Source organism: Denticeps clupeoides, chromosome 12, assembly GCF_900700375.1.
Source record: "Denticeps clupeoides chromosome 12, fDenClu1.1, whole genome shotgun sequence".
Taxonomy (NCBI): Eukaryota; Metazoa; Chordata; class Actinopteri; order Clupeiformes; family Denticipitidae; genus Denticeps; species Denticeps clupeoides.
In genome coordinates, this window is record NC_041718.1 from 9,889,706 (window position 1) to 9,902,948 (window position 13,243).

The window sequence follows — 13,243 nt, forward strand, 5'->3', positions numbered from 1 at the left end:
TCCAGAGCGACTTACAATCAGTAGGTACAGGGACAGTCTCCCTGGAGCAATTTAGGTTTAAGTGTCTTGCTCAGGGACACAATGGTAGTAAGTGGGATTCGAACCCGGGTCTTCTGGTTCATAGGCGAGTGTGTTACCCACTAGGCTACTACCATCACGGACAACGGAATATTCAATCCATCTAAACAGCTAAGTGTCTTTCCAAATGCATGCTTGAGATAGTTAGTTAAAATGGCCTGGGATGGGCTATCCATGTTTAAGTCAGGCAGAGGTTCGGAGTATCTGACACGGGCGCAGGGCTGGAAGATCGTGTAGGTCTGTGTAGGTGAGTTTTCTCGACATGGGTGCTCCGTGCTCCGCAATGCTGGGCTGAAGACGTCGGCTTTTTAATAAGCTCTTGGTGTTACCAACCGTAAAATAAATGAAGACCGGAACATATACACTATTGTAATTTTGAACAGGTTCAAAATGTGCTGCTAAATATGTGGCAAAGTCAACTGTGAGCAGCACGGTGCTGTCAGTCCAGAGTTTTCACTGGACATCTGCAGGGGGGTGTGAGTGGCGCGCCGCCAGTTGATCAAATGAGTGTCAGCCTGTAACTGCTGAGAAGAAGTCAATTTGTTGTTATAGATGAACACATCGTAGCTTTTGACCTTGTGAGGTGAAAACGGAACACGTCTTTTGGAGATCCAGCCTTATTTAACAGATTATGTTGACCACAAAGGCTCCTGCTCTCACATAAGGTCTTTAGCCACACACACGTTTGTGTAGAACCATAGTTTTTACATGTGTCTGAATATCGAAATGTTTTGTCACCTTTAGGAAAGTGATTCGGTGCCCTCCTTACAGTTCCTGTTGTGTAACCAAATTGGATAAGAGCGTCCCCACTGGAGGCGAAGTGGGGTGGGTGGAACAGGATGAAAGAGTTCATTGTGACTGTTTATTTGACACGATTTATTAAAAAGATGAAACCATTCTCTAAATAAATGCCTTAAGACCTCTGATTCTTGGAAAGTTATCGAGCTTATATAAATTTTATATAAAGTTTTATTCTGTACCTATCTTAATTTGTATGCAGGCCCCTGAAAGGTACAGTTATATACATACATATACACATAATTTTCTAAATACAATAGATAACACTATTATTATGATTGTCGATTATTATTAAGCAGTTTATTTGTCCTCGATTATTATTGATATTATTTGGACGAGCATTTTCTATTTAAGCACTGGAGCGCCCTCTTCTGTTTTGTTGTTGTTGGTACATATTGAATTTTTTTTACTTTTCTTCACACAAAATTCACATTTTTGGTAATAACTGTAACTCTGATTTAAATCTAAAAGTTACAAATAAACCTTCAGCAGATGCTTAATTGAATTATTTGATGTTTTATTGTATTTGCTTTGTTAAAATTGTACATTGAGTTGCACATCCATCTGTGTCATATAATAAAAAAAAAACACAACAATTATTTCACTTGTGACAAAAGCATTTCAACTGACAAGTTCTCATCATCATCAGAATTAAACAGAACACAGACTATGTCTGTGGAACAGTGGTGTTTAAGTGTCATTTTGTCCTCCTGAGTCTAACAGATAGAGTCCATTTGAGTCTTATCAGCAACACAGCATGGGGATGATTTGTCAGATGTATGTATGGCGCCATCACTTCCCAGCAGACTCTACTGCTCTACACAGAGATGGACAAAAATGCTTCTCATTACTCTATTGCATTATTTGTGTTTGTTATATCAAAATATTGTAATATACTTTGCAGAATGTACAGGAGATTGGAACTGTTGAAGGAATGTGAAAGTGATAAAAATAGAAAAAACCTTATATGGAAAAAAAAACAAAAAACAAGTATTAAAGGGCCTATTCACATTTAAAACATGTAGCTACTAATTCACATTGACTTTGTATTAACTGTCATTTGTTCATATTGCCAATGCCACGTGATTTGGGTGACTTCCTGACAGTGACGTCAGATGAAGTATAAAGTCAAGTGAAGGCGTGTTTTTTACCCTGTCACTAAGCGTTGGTGGTCTTTGACCGGCATCCAGATCGCCATGCGTGAGATCGTGCATCTGCAAATTGGACAATGTGGAAACCAGATCGGCTCAAAGGTAAGATGACAAAACCGTTTCGTTACTTTGTCATATTTTTCTCATAACCCGAATGATAAAAGTGGGACTCAATGCACTGCCGAATAATCTAGTCTTACTATGCACGAGTGGAAACATGTTAGCTACACATACTACATATTTTAATAATGCAATATCTAAACAGGAAACGTATATTTGAAGATGATGGTGTATGTTATAGTCTAGTTTTGTATTAAAACTGTACAAATAATAGATATGATACAAATTATACATTTGTAGGTTATGTAATAGATTTATAAGTTTTATACAAATATATTCCACCTGGTTTAAAGTTATTAAATATAAACAGAAAATGCTCATGGTTAACGACCCCTGAGTGACAAAGGGTGTTCCCCATGAACACGCACTGTATAAAGATAAGGGGCATGGTGGCATGGGTGGGTCACATTCGTCACAGCTGCAGGAAAGCTAAAACTAGGGACAATGTCCATTGGGTGGTCCCATGCTGACTTATCATCTTTAGGGTCTCCTGACAAAGTTGTCTCATATTTGACCTCTGTAGTTTTGGGAGGTGATTGGTGATGAGCATGGAATCAACGTTGTTGGAACATATGACGGGGACAGTGCCCTTCAGCTGGAGAGAGTCAATGTCTACTTCAATGAAGCACATGGTAAGAGAACTCCCTAATAGGCAAGAGCCTTAGTTGTTATTCAGTTAAGTCACTGAAGGTAAATTCCTCCCTTTCAGGTGGCAAGTATGTCCCCCGAGCTTTGCTTGTTGATCTGGAGCCTGGTACCATGGACAGTGTGAGGGGCAGCAAGATTGGGCAACTGTTCAGACCAGACAACTTCATCCATGGTAGGACACTGTCTCATTGCCCTTAAATACACACAAGGAATCACCTTTCATCTGACATCGCAACTGAATAGACACGCTGGTCTTTTTGTTTTGTTTTTTTGCCACAGGAAGCTCGGGTGCTGGTAATAACTGGGCAAAGGGCCACTACACTGAAGGAGCAGAGCTGGTGGAGCAGGTGGTGGATCGGGTGCGGAGCGAGGCTGAGAGCTGCGACTGCCTGCAGGGCTTCCAGTTCGTCCACTCCCTGGGAGGGGGCACGGGTTCAGGCATGGGCACGCTCATCCTCAACAAGATCCGAGAGGAGTACCCCGACCGCATCATGAACAGCTTCAGCGTCATGCCCTCGCCCAAAGTCTCTGACACGGTGGTGGAGCCGTACAACGCCACCCTCTCCATCCACCAGCTGATTGAGAGCACAGATGAAACCTACTGCATCGACAACGAGGCCCTCTACGACATTTGCTTTCGCACGCTCAAGCTGACCACGCCCACCTATGGCGACCTCAACCACCTGGTGTCTCTGACCATGAGCGGGGTGACCACCTCACTGAGGTTCCCTGGCCAGCTGAATGCAGATCTCCGGAAGCTGGCTGTCAACATGGTGCCCTTCCCTCGCCTGCACTTCTTCATGCCCGGCTTTGCGCCCCTGACGGCCCGGGGGAGCCAGCAGTACCGCGCCCTCACCGTGCCCGAGCTCACGCAGCAGATGTTCGATGCGCGCAACATGATGACGGCCTGCGACCCCAGGAGGGGGCGCTATTTGACGGTGGCAGGTGTCTTCCGTGGCCGGATGTCCACCAAGGAGGTGGATGAGCAGATGTTGGCCATACAGAAGAAGAACAGCAACTACTTTGTAGACTGGATCCCTCACAATGTCAAGGTGGCCGTTTGTGACATCCCTCCCCGAGGCCTAAAAATGGCTTCTACTTTTATCGGCAACAACACCGCCATCCAGGAGATTTTCCGCCGCGTGGGCGAGCAGTTCTCCGTCATGTTCCGACGCAAGGCCTTCTTGCACTGGTACACTGGAGAAGGCATGGATGAGATGGAGTTCACAGAAGCTGAAAGCAACCTCAATGACCTAGTGTCTGAGTATCAGCAATACCAGGATGCCACTGCTGACCTGGACTGGGAGCCTGAAGAGGAGACTGCAGAGGAGGACGCGCCATCGACTTCAGTGTCCATGACCAGGACAGAGGTTAGGACTGAGACTGTAACAGAAACTAGAACCATACAAGAATGAAGCTGAGGTGGCAATGGGACTGTACAATCAGAATCATTAGTCTTACAATTAGAATCATTTTTGCTAGTCAGTCATTTTGAATAAAAATGAATGACTTTGAGATAAAACAGTGGCTCAGGCCTGAACTAGGCGCATACCATTTCTACGAAACACAGAGCCTCACCGTATCAGGCTACCATGAAGTGGGATCTTCAGCCCGTAAGTGCTGAACCTCTGCTTCCTGGTGATTACAAATGCTGGGCAACGGACAGCCTGTCAGGAAGTGTTCCTTTTTTGGTCCAATTTTGTACAACTGGAGATAAATTAATTGACTGGAAACAGTTACTTTTATCTAATAAAATATAAATAATATAAATCTTATCTTAGCTGGTTTAGTTGCTCTTTCACTTATTTTTAAATTTTAACATAAAAATTCAGTTGATCAATTGAACTTTTAATGGTGTATTGTATTGTTATAATGTGTGAAAGAAAGAATTTCAGCTTGCACCTCTCTCTTTTATGCTTTTATTTGTTCATGGAGGACCCAGGTCAAAGGTGAGCAGAATGCCAATATAATTATAAAAATTAAATTATAGCTTTTCTTGCGGCTTGTACATTATTTATATTTTGCATTATTTAAATATAAATATTTTTTGAGAGTGCTCAGATGGACAACATAAATACTGTTACTGCAGTATTTATACTGTATAGTTTCTCAAAGCCAAATGCATAAAGAGGAAAGCAAAAGAAAAATTTACATTCTGAATGAAACACAACTTTCAAATGCTCACTAATTTGACTCGAGTTACTATGATATATTACTGGAATGTATTATTTGCAAATGTCTCTCTATTTTACATATGTATCATTTTGTATTTGTTAATTCAAAGGTGCTGGTTTCTTGTATAAATAAACTCTGATTCAACTATATTTATTGTATAAGTTCCATAGTCATAGCAGTACAGAGATTCTTTGTACTGAAAATACACATATGTCATGTAGGGCGTTTTCCTTATTCTACCATTTTAATTATAGACAGAATTAAGGTGCAGTCTTAAGGCACAATGATGTATCTATTGTGTCAGGGAACAAATGGGTTGATTTGTAAGTTTTGATGTCCCTGAAAAAGTACTGCTTAGTCATATGGTGGTTCCCTTCTATACTGGCACATGGCCCCCTCCCGTTCTGAAAGTCTGACAGGGGAAGATTATACAGCATGTTGAGAACCCTGCATGCTTTGATAAGGAAGAACCGCAGAAGCTTGCCTGAACTGTTTGAAATCAGCTCTGGGGCACTTTACCAGTCGTAACATCAAATTACTCATAGAAAAATGGTACACTGCTGTTTAGGTCATTGATTTGAACTATAACACAGTGTATATTGCAATATACACACACACACACACACACACACACACACACACACACCTGACTTTCATGACTTTACATATAAAATATAACATTTAATCCACCTTCAGTACTAACGGTATTAGGCATTTGTATTTATAGGAAAGCAAGTCTTTTTTTTTAATTGATCAGGTTGGTAAAAACACCCCCAACAGGTTCAGTTCCTTCCTGGAAAAAAACTCGTCTTTGGCGCCCTCTGCGGGTAAGAAAAGGACACGAACCCTCAGCATTCATACAGTTCGATATCATGGACGACTTGTACCAAAGTTAATCAGCTGTAGTACACAAGGCCTTTAAAATTCACATTCAGCAGCTCTCGCAGATTTATTGAAATTCTGCAGCTACCCTACTGCATAGTTTTGGCAAACGTTGTACTATTGAGCTTAAACCCATAGAAATGGCGAACTCCATTTCCCAGAACTCCTCGCGGCCCGGGTTGGCATGGGTGACCTTTGTGACAGATCCCGAGTTCCTGTTCACTTCGAGGACAGATTGCGGCGGTCCGATATGCACCACCCTTGCGGGCTGTAAGAGGTGAGTGACGTGGAGAAGGAGATTGTCTCTGGTCGAGATTTAAAGCCTCTGGATGCCACTTGGTGTGGAAGTTGCCGAACTAGCCGACCTAGAGAACGCTGGTCGGATTCTGGCAGCGTTAGCCCGAGATTGGCGACTTGGCACGGGACTGATCACTGAAGTCTCTCCGAGAACAGAGGCTGTACGGCCTCGTCTTCATTTATTTATAATAATGAAATGTAGAATTTAGCGTATCAAGTAGCATCGCGGTGCGCATATGCAGTGGGAGACTTTAATGCAGCAGGGACCTTGGACTATGCAGAGCGATGTAGTTTCATTCGTGCAAGTGAAGTTTGCTTTGGTTGAAGTTGACTGTTGCTGGAAAAGGTTATGACTGCTGTTTGGGGACTTTGCGCCCAGATATTGATCTCTAATCACCTTTCTGCAGTCCACACCACCACATTCTTAAATGTCCATTGCGCTGCAGCTTCTGTAGTGACTCCAGTGTTGTCCGCTGCAGCGATGGCTGCTGATGTCCATAACAAGGCGTGGGAGAGTCAGAATGGAAGCCTGGTCCCCGGGGCCCGCTTACGCCATGAGAGATCAGACAGTCCAACCCCAGGTCTGGTGGAGGGGACGGAACCAGGTGAGAAACCTCCTACATGACTTGCCGCTGTTCTTAGAAAGTGGCTGCTATGCTTAAAAATAAAATCTAAAATGCCAGTTCAGTATAGGGTCATAATCTTTAATTAGCTTTTAAATGGCTCTTTCATGAATATTTTTGACTGACTTTTGTTTAGAAGCTTGAGTGTTTCTGTCCCTTTTCTTTCTGTTTTCTGTGGCCACGCCCAGTGAGTCAGGCGCTGACTGTTTTCAGTTAGAGAGAGTAACCAAAATGAAAAGTGCAAACCGGGAACCAAAACACAAATCTTTCCCTATAATTGGAATAAATAGAAATGCTTTTGGTTATTTCTAATATTAATATTATACATTTTGATTGCTATGTCTTAACATTTTATGCTTTGCCTTTATTGTTTGCCTTGGACATAGAGGGATGCTAATATTATGCGTGCATGAAAAGAAATAGTTATTCGGTCATCCCAAACCAGCACTTTGGCTGATCTTTTTTGTTTTAAACGTGCATTATAAAGAACGTTGGATTTGATCTTAAATTACTCAAGTAATTGATCCCAAATTAAGAGTATTGATTAGGTAGCTAACATAGTTTTGGACGAAACTTCAATGTGTCTGTGTATGTGTGTATATATTATTGATTATGTAAAGATCCTTTTCTTACATACATTGGTAAAGATGTCCTAATGGAGAAGAAAAAGGTGACATCAGGATGTGATCTTATGCAGCTTTCTTGTTGAAAGACATGCAGACGAAACCCTGCTGCTGTTCCTCAGACTATGTGCTCTTTGTTGTGCACAGGAGCCGGGCAGGAGAGTGCCATGTTCGTTCATGCCCGGTCTTTCGAGGACCTGACTGCTGACAGTGATGGTCAGGCTGAGGTCAACTCTGGGAAGGAGTCAGATCTGGGGCAGGTCAAGGACGAGGAGGGGCGAGTGGTGCAGCACATAGAAACTGAGGACCAACAGACGGGGACGTCACAGGGTGGTGCCAGGGCCAAGGAGGAGGATGTGACCAGCGAGGAGTGGCGAGCGCATAAGAAGCATGTGTTTGTGCTCAGCGAGGCAGGGAAGCCCATCTATACCCGCTATGGCACAGAGGAAGCCCTGTCCTCCACCATGGGTGTCATGATGGCACTTGTTTCGTTTGTAGAGGCAGAGAAGAACATCATTCGCTCCATTCAAGGCGGTGAGGCATTTCTTTCTGATGTTCATAATTAAGTCTTGGGACATGTTCACTAATCCAGTTCAAGTCTTTTCTTTACAGAAATAAACAGAAAAGACTGCTTGAGAATTGTCTGTATTTGTATCTGTATAATTAGCTGGTTGTTGCTGTGTAATTCATGACGAGTCCATTGCTGTGATGTACAGCTGTCACATTCCATATTTCCTGGACCGTTGTCAGATACCTGATTGTTTCTGCCCACTATAACCCAAAAATGTGACACAAATCTGCCTAAACTACGATACATATTTAACTGATGTGACAAGCTTGAGTTCACTAGGTTTGCATTTGGCTTACCAATTCTCCACAAGCAAAATATCAAAACTGCTCCATCTGGAAGGTCCCATCTCCACCTACCTCCTTAGTTAAAGTAATAAGTAAAGTTGGCAATACATCCGCTACATACACCACTGCCTGTAATCAGAAGGTTGCCGGTTTGAATCCCAAACCACCAAGGCCCCATTGCTCACTAAATGTGACGCAGAGGTGTGCACCGTGTGCTGGGCTGTGTTTCACAATGGCGATCAGTTCACTTTTCACACTACTGTACCGAATATGCAACTAGTACCGAACTGAAACGAGTAAAGTAGTGAATTGTTTATTTAATAAAATCCTTTCCTCCTGCGGCTTCTCAGATGGCTACAGGGTGGTGTTCCTGCGCAAAAGCCCGTTGGTCCTCGTGGGTGTGTCTCGGACATCTCAGTCAGACCGCGAACTGACCCGGGAGCTGCTGTACGTTTATTACCAAATCGTCAGCCTCCTCACACTGACCCAACTCAACCACGTGTTCCAGCACAAGCAGAACTACGACCTGCGCCGCCTGCTGGCCGGCTCCGAGCATCTCACCGACAACCTGCTGCGGCTTCTGGACCGTGACCCAGGTCTACTGCTCAGCGCTGTCACCTGCCTGCCGCTGGCCAGCTCCGCCCGTGATGTGGTCTCCTCTGCCCTCCAGGCTGCCAAGACCAAGAGCTTGGTCTTCTCCATTCTGATGGCAGGCAGTCGCTTGGTGACGCTGGTGCGTAAGAAGGACCAGTCACTCCACCATATGGACCTGCACTTGCTCTTCAACCTGGTGGGCTCGTCCTCGTCCTTCCGAGAAGGTGAGGGATGGACCCCCATCTGCCTGCCCAAGTTCAACACGGCCGGCTTCTTCCACGCCCACATTTCCTACCTGCAGTCTGCGTCGGACCTCTGCCTCATCCTGGTGTCTACTGACCGGGAGGACTTCTTCAACCTCTCTGAATGCAAGCACAGGATTGTGGAGCGTCTGCGCCGACGCAGTGCCTGGCAAGCCCTGCAGGAGGCGCTGCGCTGTCCCAGCTACCCTGTATCACAGGTTGCCATCCCCGAACTCAGGCATTTTGTGTACAAGTCTAAGAGCTCCGGTCTATACACCAGGTAGGCAGCAGAATGTGTAATTATATTGACCATTATTACACTGTTTCATTCTGTTGTCATGGTTTCATTTACATTATCCAAATGCATTATCATAAAAAAAAAAAAAAAGATCAACATATGCATAGTTTTGTAACTAGTTCAATGTAATCAGGGTTAGGATGCAACAGAATACATTTAATGGTGAAATGTATTCAGAATGCAAATATATATATATATAAATATATATAAATTTGTAGAACTTTTAGAACTAATGTTTTTATATTGATATATATATATATATATATGTTACATCTGGATGTAACATATTTAAAAGAACATTGAAGTAGTCATTAAGTGTATTTTAAATGTGTTGTTGTCTTTTGTTGCTTAGAAGTTAGTTTAATTAATAATCTTCATGCTGATATTTTATCATATTGCTGCCTAAGTTATAGGTAATTTCAATATTGAGAAACAAAAAGACAAACAAATCACAGCACAGCTGCTGTATGCATCTGTATCAAAAATAGATTTTATGTGGATGAAACTGTAACACAACACAGTTTTTTTTTGCTGACACTGTGTGTAATAGCACGATTTCATCAATCATGTGAGGCTAAATGAATGAGCTACTCATGGGCTGCATATTGGTTCCTGTTATTTTTAATTTTGTTGTCTACAATGTACTTTGTATGCTCTGTGACTGTGTATTCGACTTGGAGTGAGATTGCATGTGAATAGCCAAACAAAATCCTGCCAGTTATGCCTATAAGGATTATGATCATATGGTTTCTGATTTAAGAGTCTCATGTGACACACAGTAAAGGAATAGTTTATGGAGAATATGCTGGTCTGAATTGAATTCCTGCGTTACTTCACTCATATTGCACAACCTTTAGATGGTTTAAAGAAATACCCCAATTTGAGCAATGTTTAACCCCCAAAAAGCACATAAATACATCAATGCTTAAGTTCATTTACATTTAAGGCATTTGTCAGACGCCCTTATCCAGAGCGACTTACAACGTGCTTTCAAGTTACCATCGATGAAGCGATCAGTTCCGGTTCATTAGGACCCCCAACTATGAATACAACCTTTTTATTCAGTCTTGTTGTAGATTCTGTATATAAGTTAGAAAGTTACAAGTTAATCGAATTATTCTTTAAAGAGGAAGGTCTTGAGCTGCCGTTTGAAATTGGATGCTGACGTTCTGAGCTTCTGTCTTGCTTTCCTGTCCCGCAGCCCTGAGCTGCCTGTGCCGTATCAGACCGACGAGGAGCAGGAGCGGCTGATGGTGCTCTACCAGTACCTGCACAGCTGCCTGCACCACCCCACTCGGCCCCTGTGCTCCATCTACCGCTGCGGGGAGACGGAGAACCTGTTTGCCTGGGTGGGTCTTTTACCTGCATTTCTTTTTTTTTGTATGCGTCTCTTTTCTTTTTCTTTGATTAGTCTGATTTTTCTTCCCATCCCCAGGTGACAAGTGGCTTTGAACTCTACCTCTGCTTTAGTCCTTTGGGGACCAAGTCAGTCGCGGTGTCTGCTGTCAACAAACTGCTGAAGTGGATCAGGAAGGAGGAGGAGCGTCTCTTCATTCTCAACCCTCTTACCTATTGAGCCTTCAGTGGGCCGTCCCCAAATGGAACGCCTTCGCTGTCTGGAGTATTCAGACTCCAGTACCTCTTTTATCCTCATAATGAACTATTTTTACTCCCTGAAAATCTTTCACACACATGGAACCATGTTCTTTCAATGGATGCATGTTCTTTAGGCCCAAGTGGAATTCAGTTGTGAATGTCAGTACATGGCTCCCCACTGTGACCCGCGTGCCTGTAGACTGACTCTGTGACACTACATTGTCTGGGTGGACAGTAACGTAATTTGGCTGTCAGGATGGACTGCTTTGGAGGGATTTAGGATATTTTAGCTAACATCTTCATTCCAAATGCAGGGACAGACTGTAGCAGAGTTTTATGTCGGACAACCACATGAACCGGGGTGCTTCACACTAACAGAAATGACCTTTCTTTCTTCCTTCATTTAGGTGCACTGAATCTGTCACAGAATTAACGTAACAAATCGGCTATAAACCTCTTAGCGTAGGAACGATCCTTTTGCAAACTTGCTTTATTTTATAAGATTAAAGCCAGTCAAAGCGGTGTGTTCACTGGGAGAATTGTAATGTTTTTAATGTGTTCTTTTTATACATGTGCTGCAGGTAGCTGTTTATCCGTCATGCAGCTTGCACAATTTTTATTAGTTTGTTGCCATATTTTTTACAGACGTAGCACTGACCGTAACATTAGGGGCTGTATGTTAATGCCACTAAGACGGGCACATAAAAGCTAATATCATCTTCATCTTCAGGGGTTTTGGCCATAATTCCAAAAAAAACAAAATGGAGAATTAAAGGATGGCTAGTTAGATGAGCCTAGGAGAGCATGAATTATCCGTACTTTAGAGCAATATTTAAACAACATTAGTGAGTTTGTGGGGCAACAAGTGTTGGTCTCTGCATTTCTGTTTGGACTACATTCCACGGAGACTATCTGTACTGTTGTATAGGATGGCCTTAATGAGAGTAAAGAGAATTGTGTTATGTGAAATTCCAGTCATTTCTATAAATGTTCACTTATGTCTGCATTGTGCAAGAGGTCCAGATAGGTCCAGCACTATATTTCTATGATTGTGATTGTTCAACTGTCAGTCAAGAAACTGAAAACAATTCCTGCTTGTCAGTTACTTCTAATAATTTTTTATACACATTCATATTTGTAGGGATATTTAAATTAGCAGGGGACAGTAACTGTATTGAACTGGTTTTGTTGGATGAGTCACAATGTGATATATTATTTAAACGCTGATGCCAGATCCAATTGCTTAGAAATTAACAATCTTATAATGTTCTTCTTTTCACAACTATTTAAATGAGTAATCACTATTGTATTATTCCAAATAAATTAATGAATGTTTCTGAATTGTGTGGGATGTGTGGGGTCTCATTTATCAAACGTGCATACACTAGAATGGGTGAACCATCTTTTTATAGCCATTTCTTTGTTTATCAAATTTTGACATGAGTGTACGATATGTAGAAGTCCAGGGCAGCTCTCAGATTGAAATGTCAAAAACAATACCGATACTAAGGTTGGAACTACAAAAAAATACTTGATAAATTGGTCAAAAAGTAACGATTACATGAAAGAAATGTAATTTAATGTTTTTAAACCAAACTGAAAAAGGCACTCCTCAATTCTCATGCAACAGAATTGAAAAACACATGCGCATCGTGGGATTAGATCATTATGAAATGCAGAGAAAGAATCAATGTTTTATATAGTAGTAAGTTAACTTACTTCAACAGTATTGCTTGACATATTACGTTTGAACAACAACTGTACTCTTGATATTGTTTCAATCCCTTTTGTGCAAATGGGTTTGTCCACATATTTTGGTTTTCCCTGTTCATCTGGCTGATATATGAAATATTTCCAGATGGTGGTCTTGCTTTTTACATTTACTAGCAAGCTTGGTGCTTCAGAATTATGTTTAAAGTGCCTCTCATGTAAACTGTGGTCCTCCAGGTAGCCGGGGGAGGGGCTGCCCACTGCAATGCAATGCTGGTGATTTTTGTGAACTGGCAGATGCAAAATTGGAATTTACGAATCAATACCAGTGCTAATTGATATTGAACTTGATAAAATGTTTTAATATTTATTAGTATCTGATTACAAATTTTATTGACAACATTAGGGTACACACAGAAGAAATCAGCCTGTGATGTTAAATAAAAAACATCATAGTTAGTTTTAAATTATGTTAAGCAGCCAGGATTTCTGGTGATGCTTGTTATGGGTTACATGATTGATGAGCTTTCTTTATAGATTTATCTAATTGTAA

General features: G+C 42.0%; 2 protein-coding genes across 4 annotated transcripts; both read left to right on the top strand.

Annotated features, from left to right (window-relative positions):
- The first annotated feature begins 1,999 nt into the window (after nucleotides 1-1,999).
- On the top strand, nucleotides 2,000-5,119 carry tubb1 (tubulin, beta 1 class VI). Its single transcript, XM_028997811.1, has 4 exons — nucleotides 2,000-2,129; nucleotides 2,671-2,779; nucleotides 2,857-2,967; nucleotides 3,075-5,119. Exons 1-4 carry the CDS (start codon nucleotides 2,073-2,075, stop codon nucleotides 4,208-4,210), a joined length of 1,413 nt encoding a protein of 470 aa, XP_028853644.1. The 5' UTR covers nucleotides 2,000-2,072; the 3' UTR covers nucleotides 4,211-5,119.
- A 921-nt stretch (nucleotides 5,120-6,040) lies between these two features.
- mon1a (MON1 secretory trafficking family member A) lies at nucleotides 6,041-12,269 on the top strand. Of its 3 annotated transcripts, none has more exons than XM_028998507.1 (6): nucleotides 6,041-6,129; nucleotides 6,596-6,754; nucleotides 7,543-7,929; nucleotides 8,601-9,366; nucleotides 10,586-10,733; nucleotides 10,820-12,269. In XM_028998507.1, the coding sequence occupies exons 2-6, from the start codon at nucleotides 6,631-6,633 to the stop codon at nucleotides 10,958-10,960; spliced, it is 1,566 nt and encodes a 521-aa protein (XP_028854340.1). In that variant the 5' UTR covers nucleotides 6,041-6,129; nucleotides 6,596-6,630; the 3' UTR covers nucleotides 10,961-12,269. The 3 variants fall into 3 exon arrangements, with proteins under 3 accessions (XP_028854340.1, XP_028854343.1, XP_028854341.1); XM_028998510.1 differs by having other exon boundaries at nucleotides 6,058-6,129; nucleotides 6,629-6,754; XM_028998508.1 differs by having other exon boundaries at nucleotides 6,091-6,129; nucleotides 6,557-6,754.
- Nucleotides 12,270-13,243: the final 974 nt, after the last annotated feature.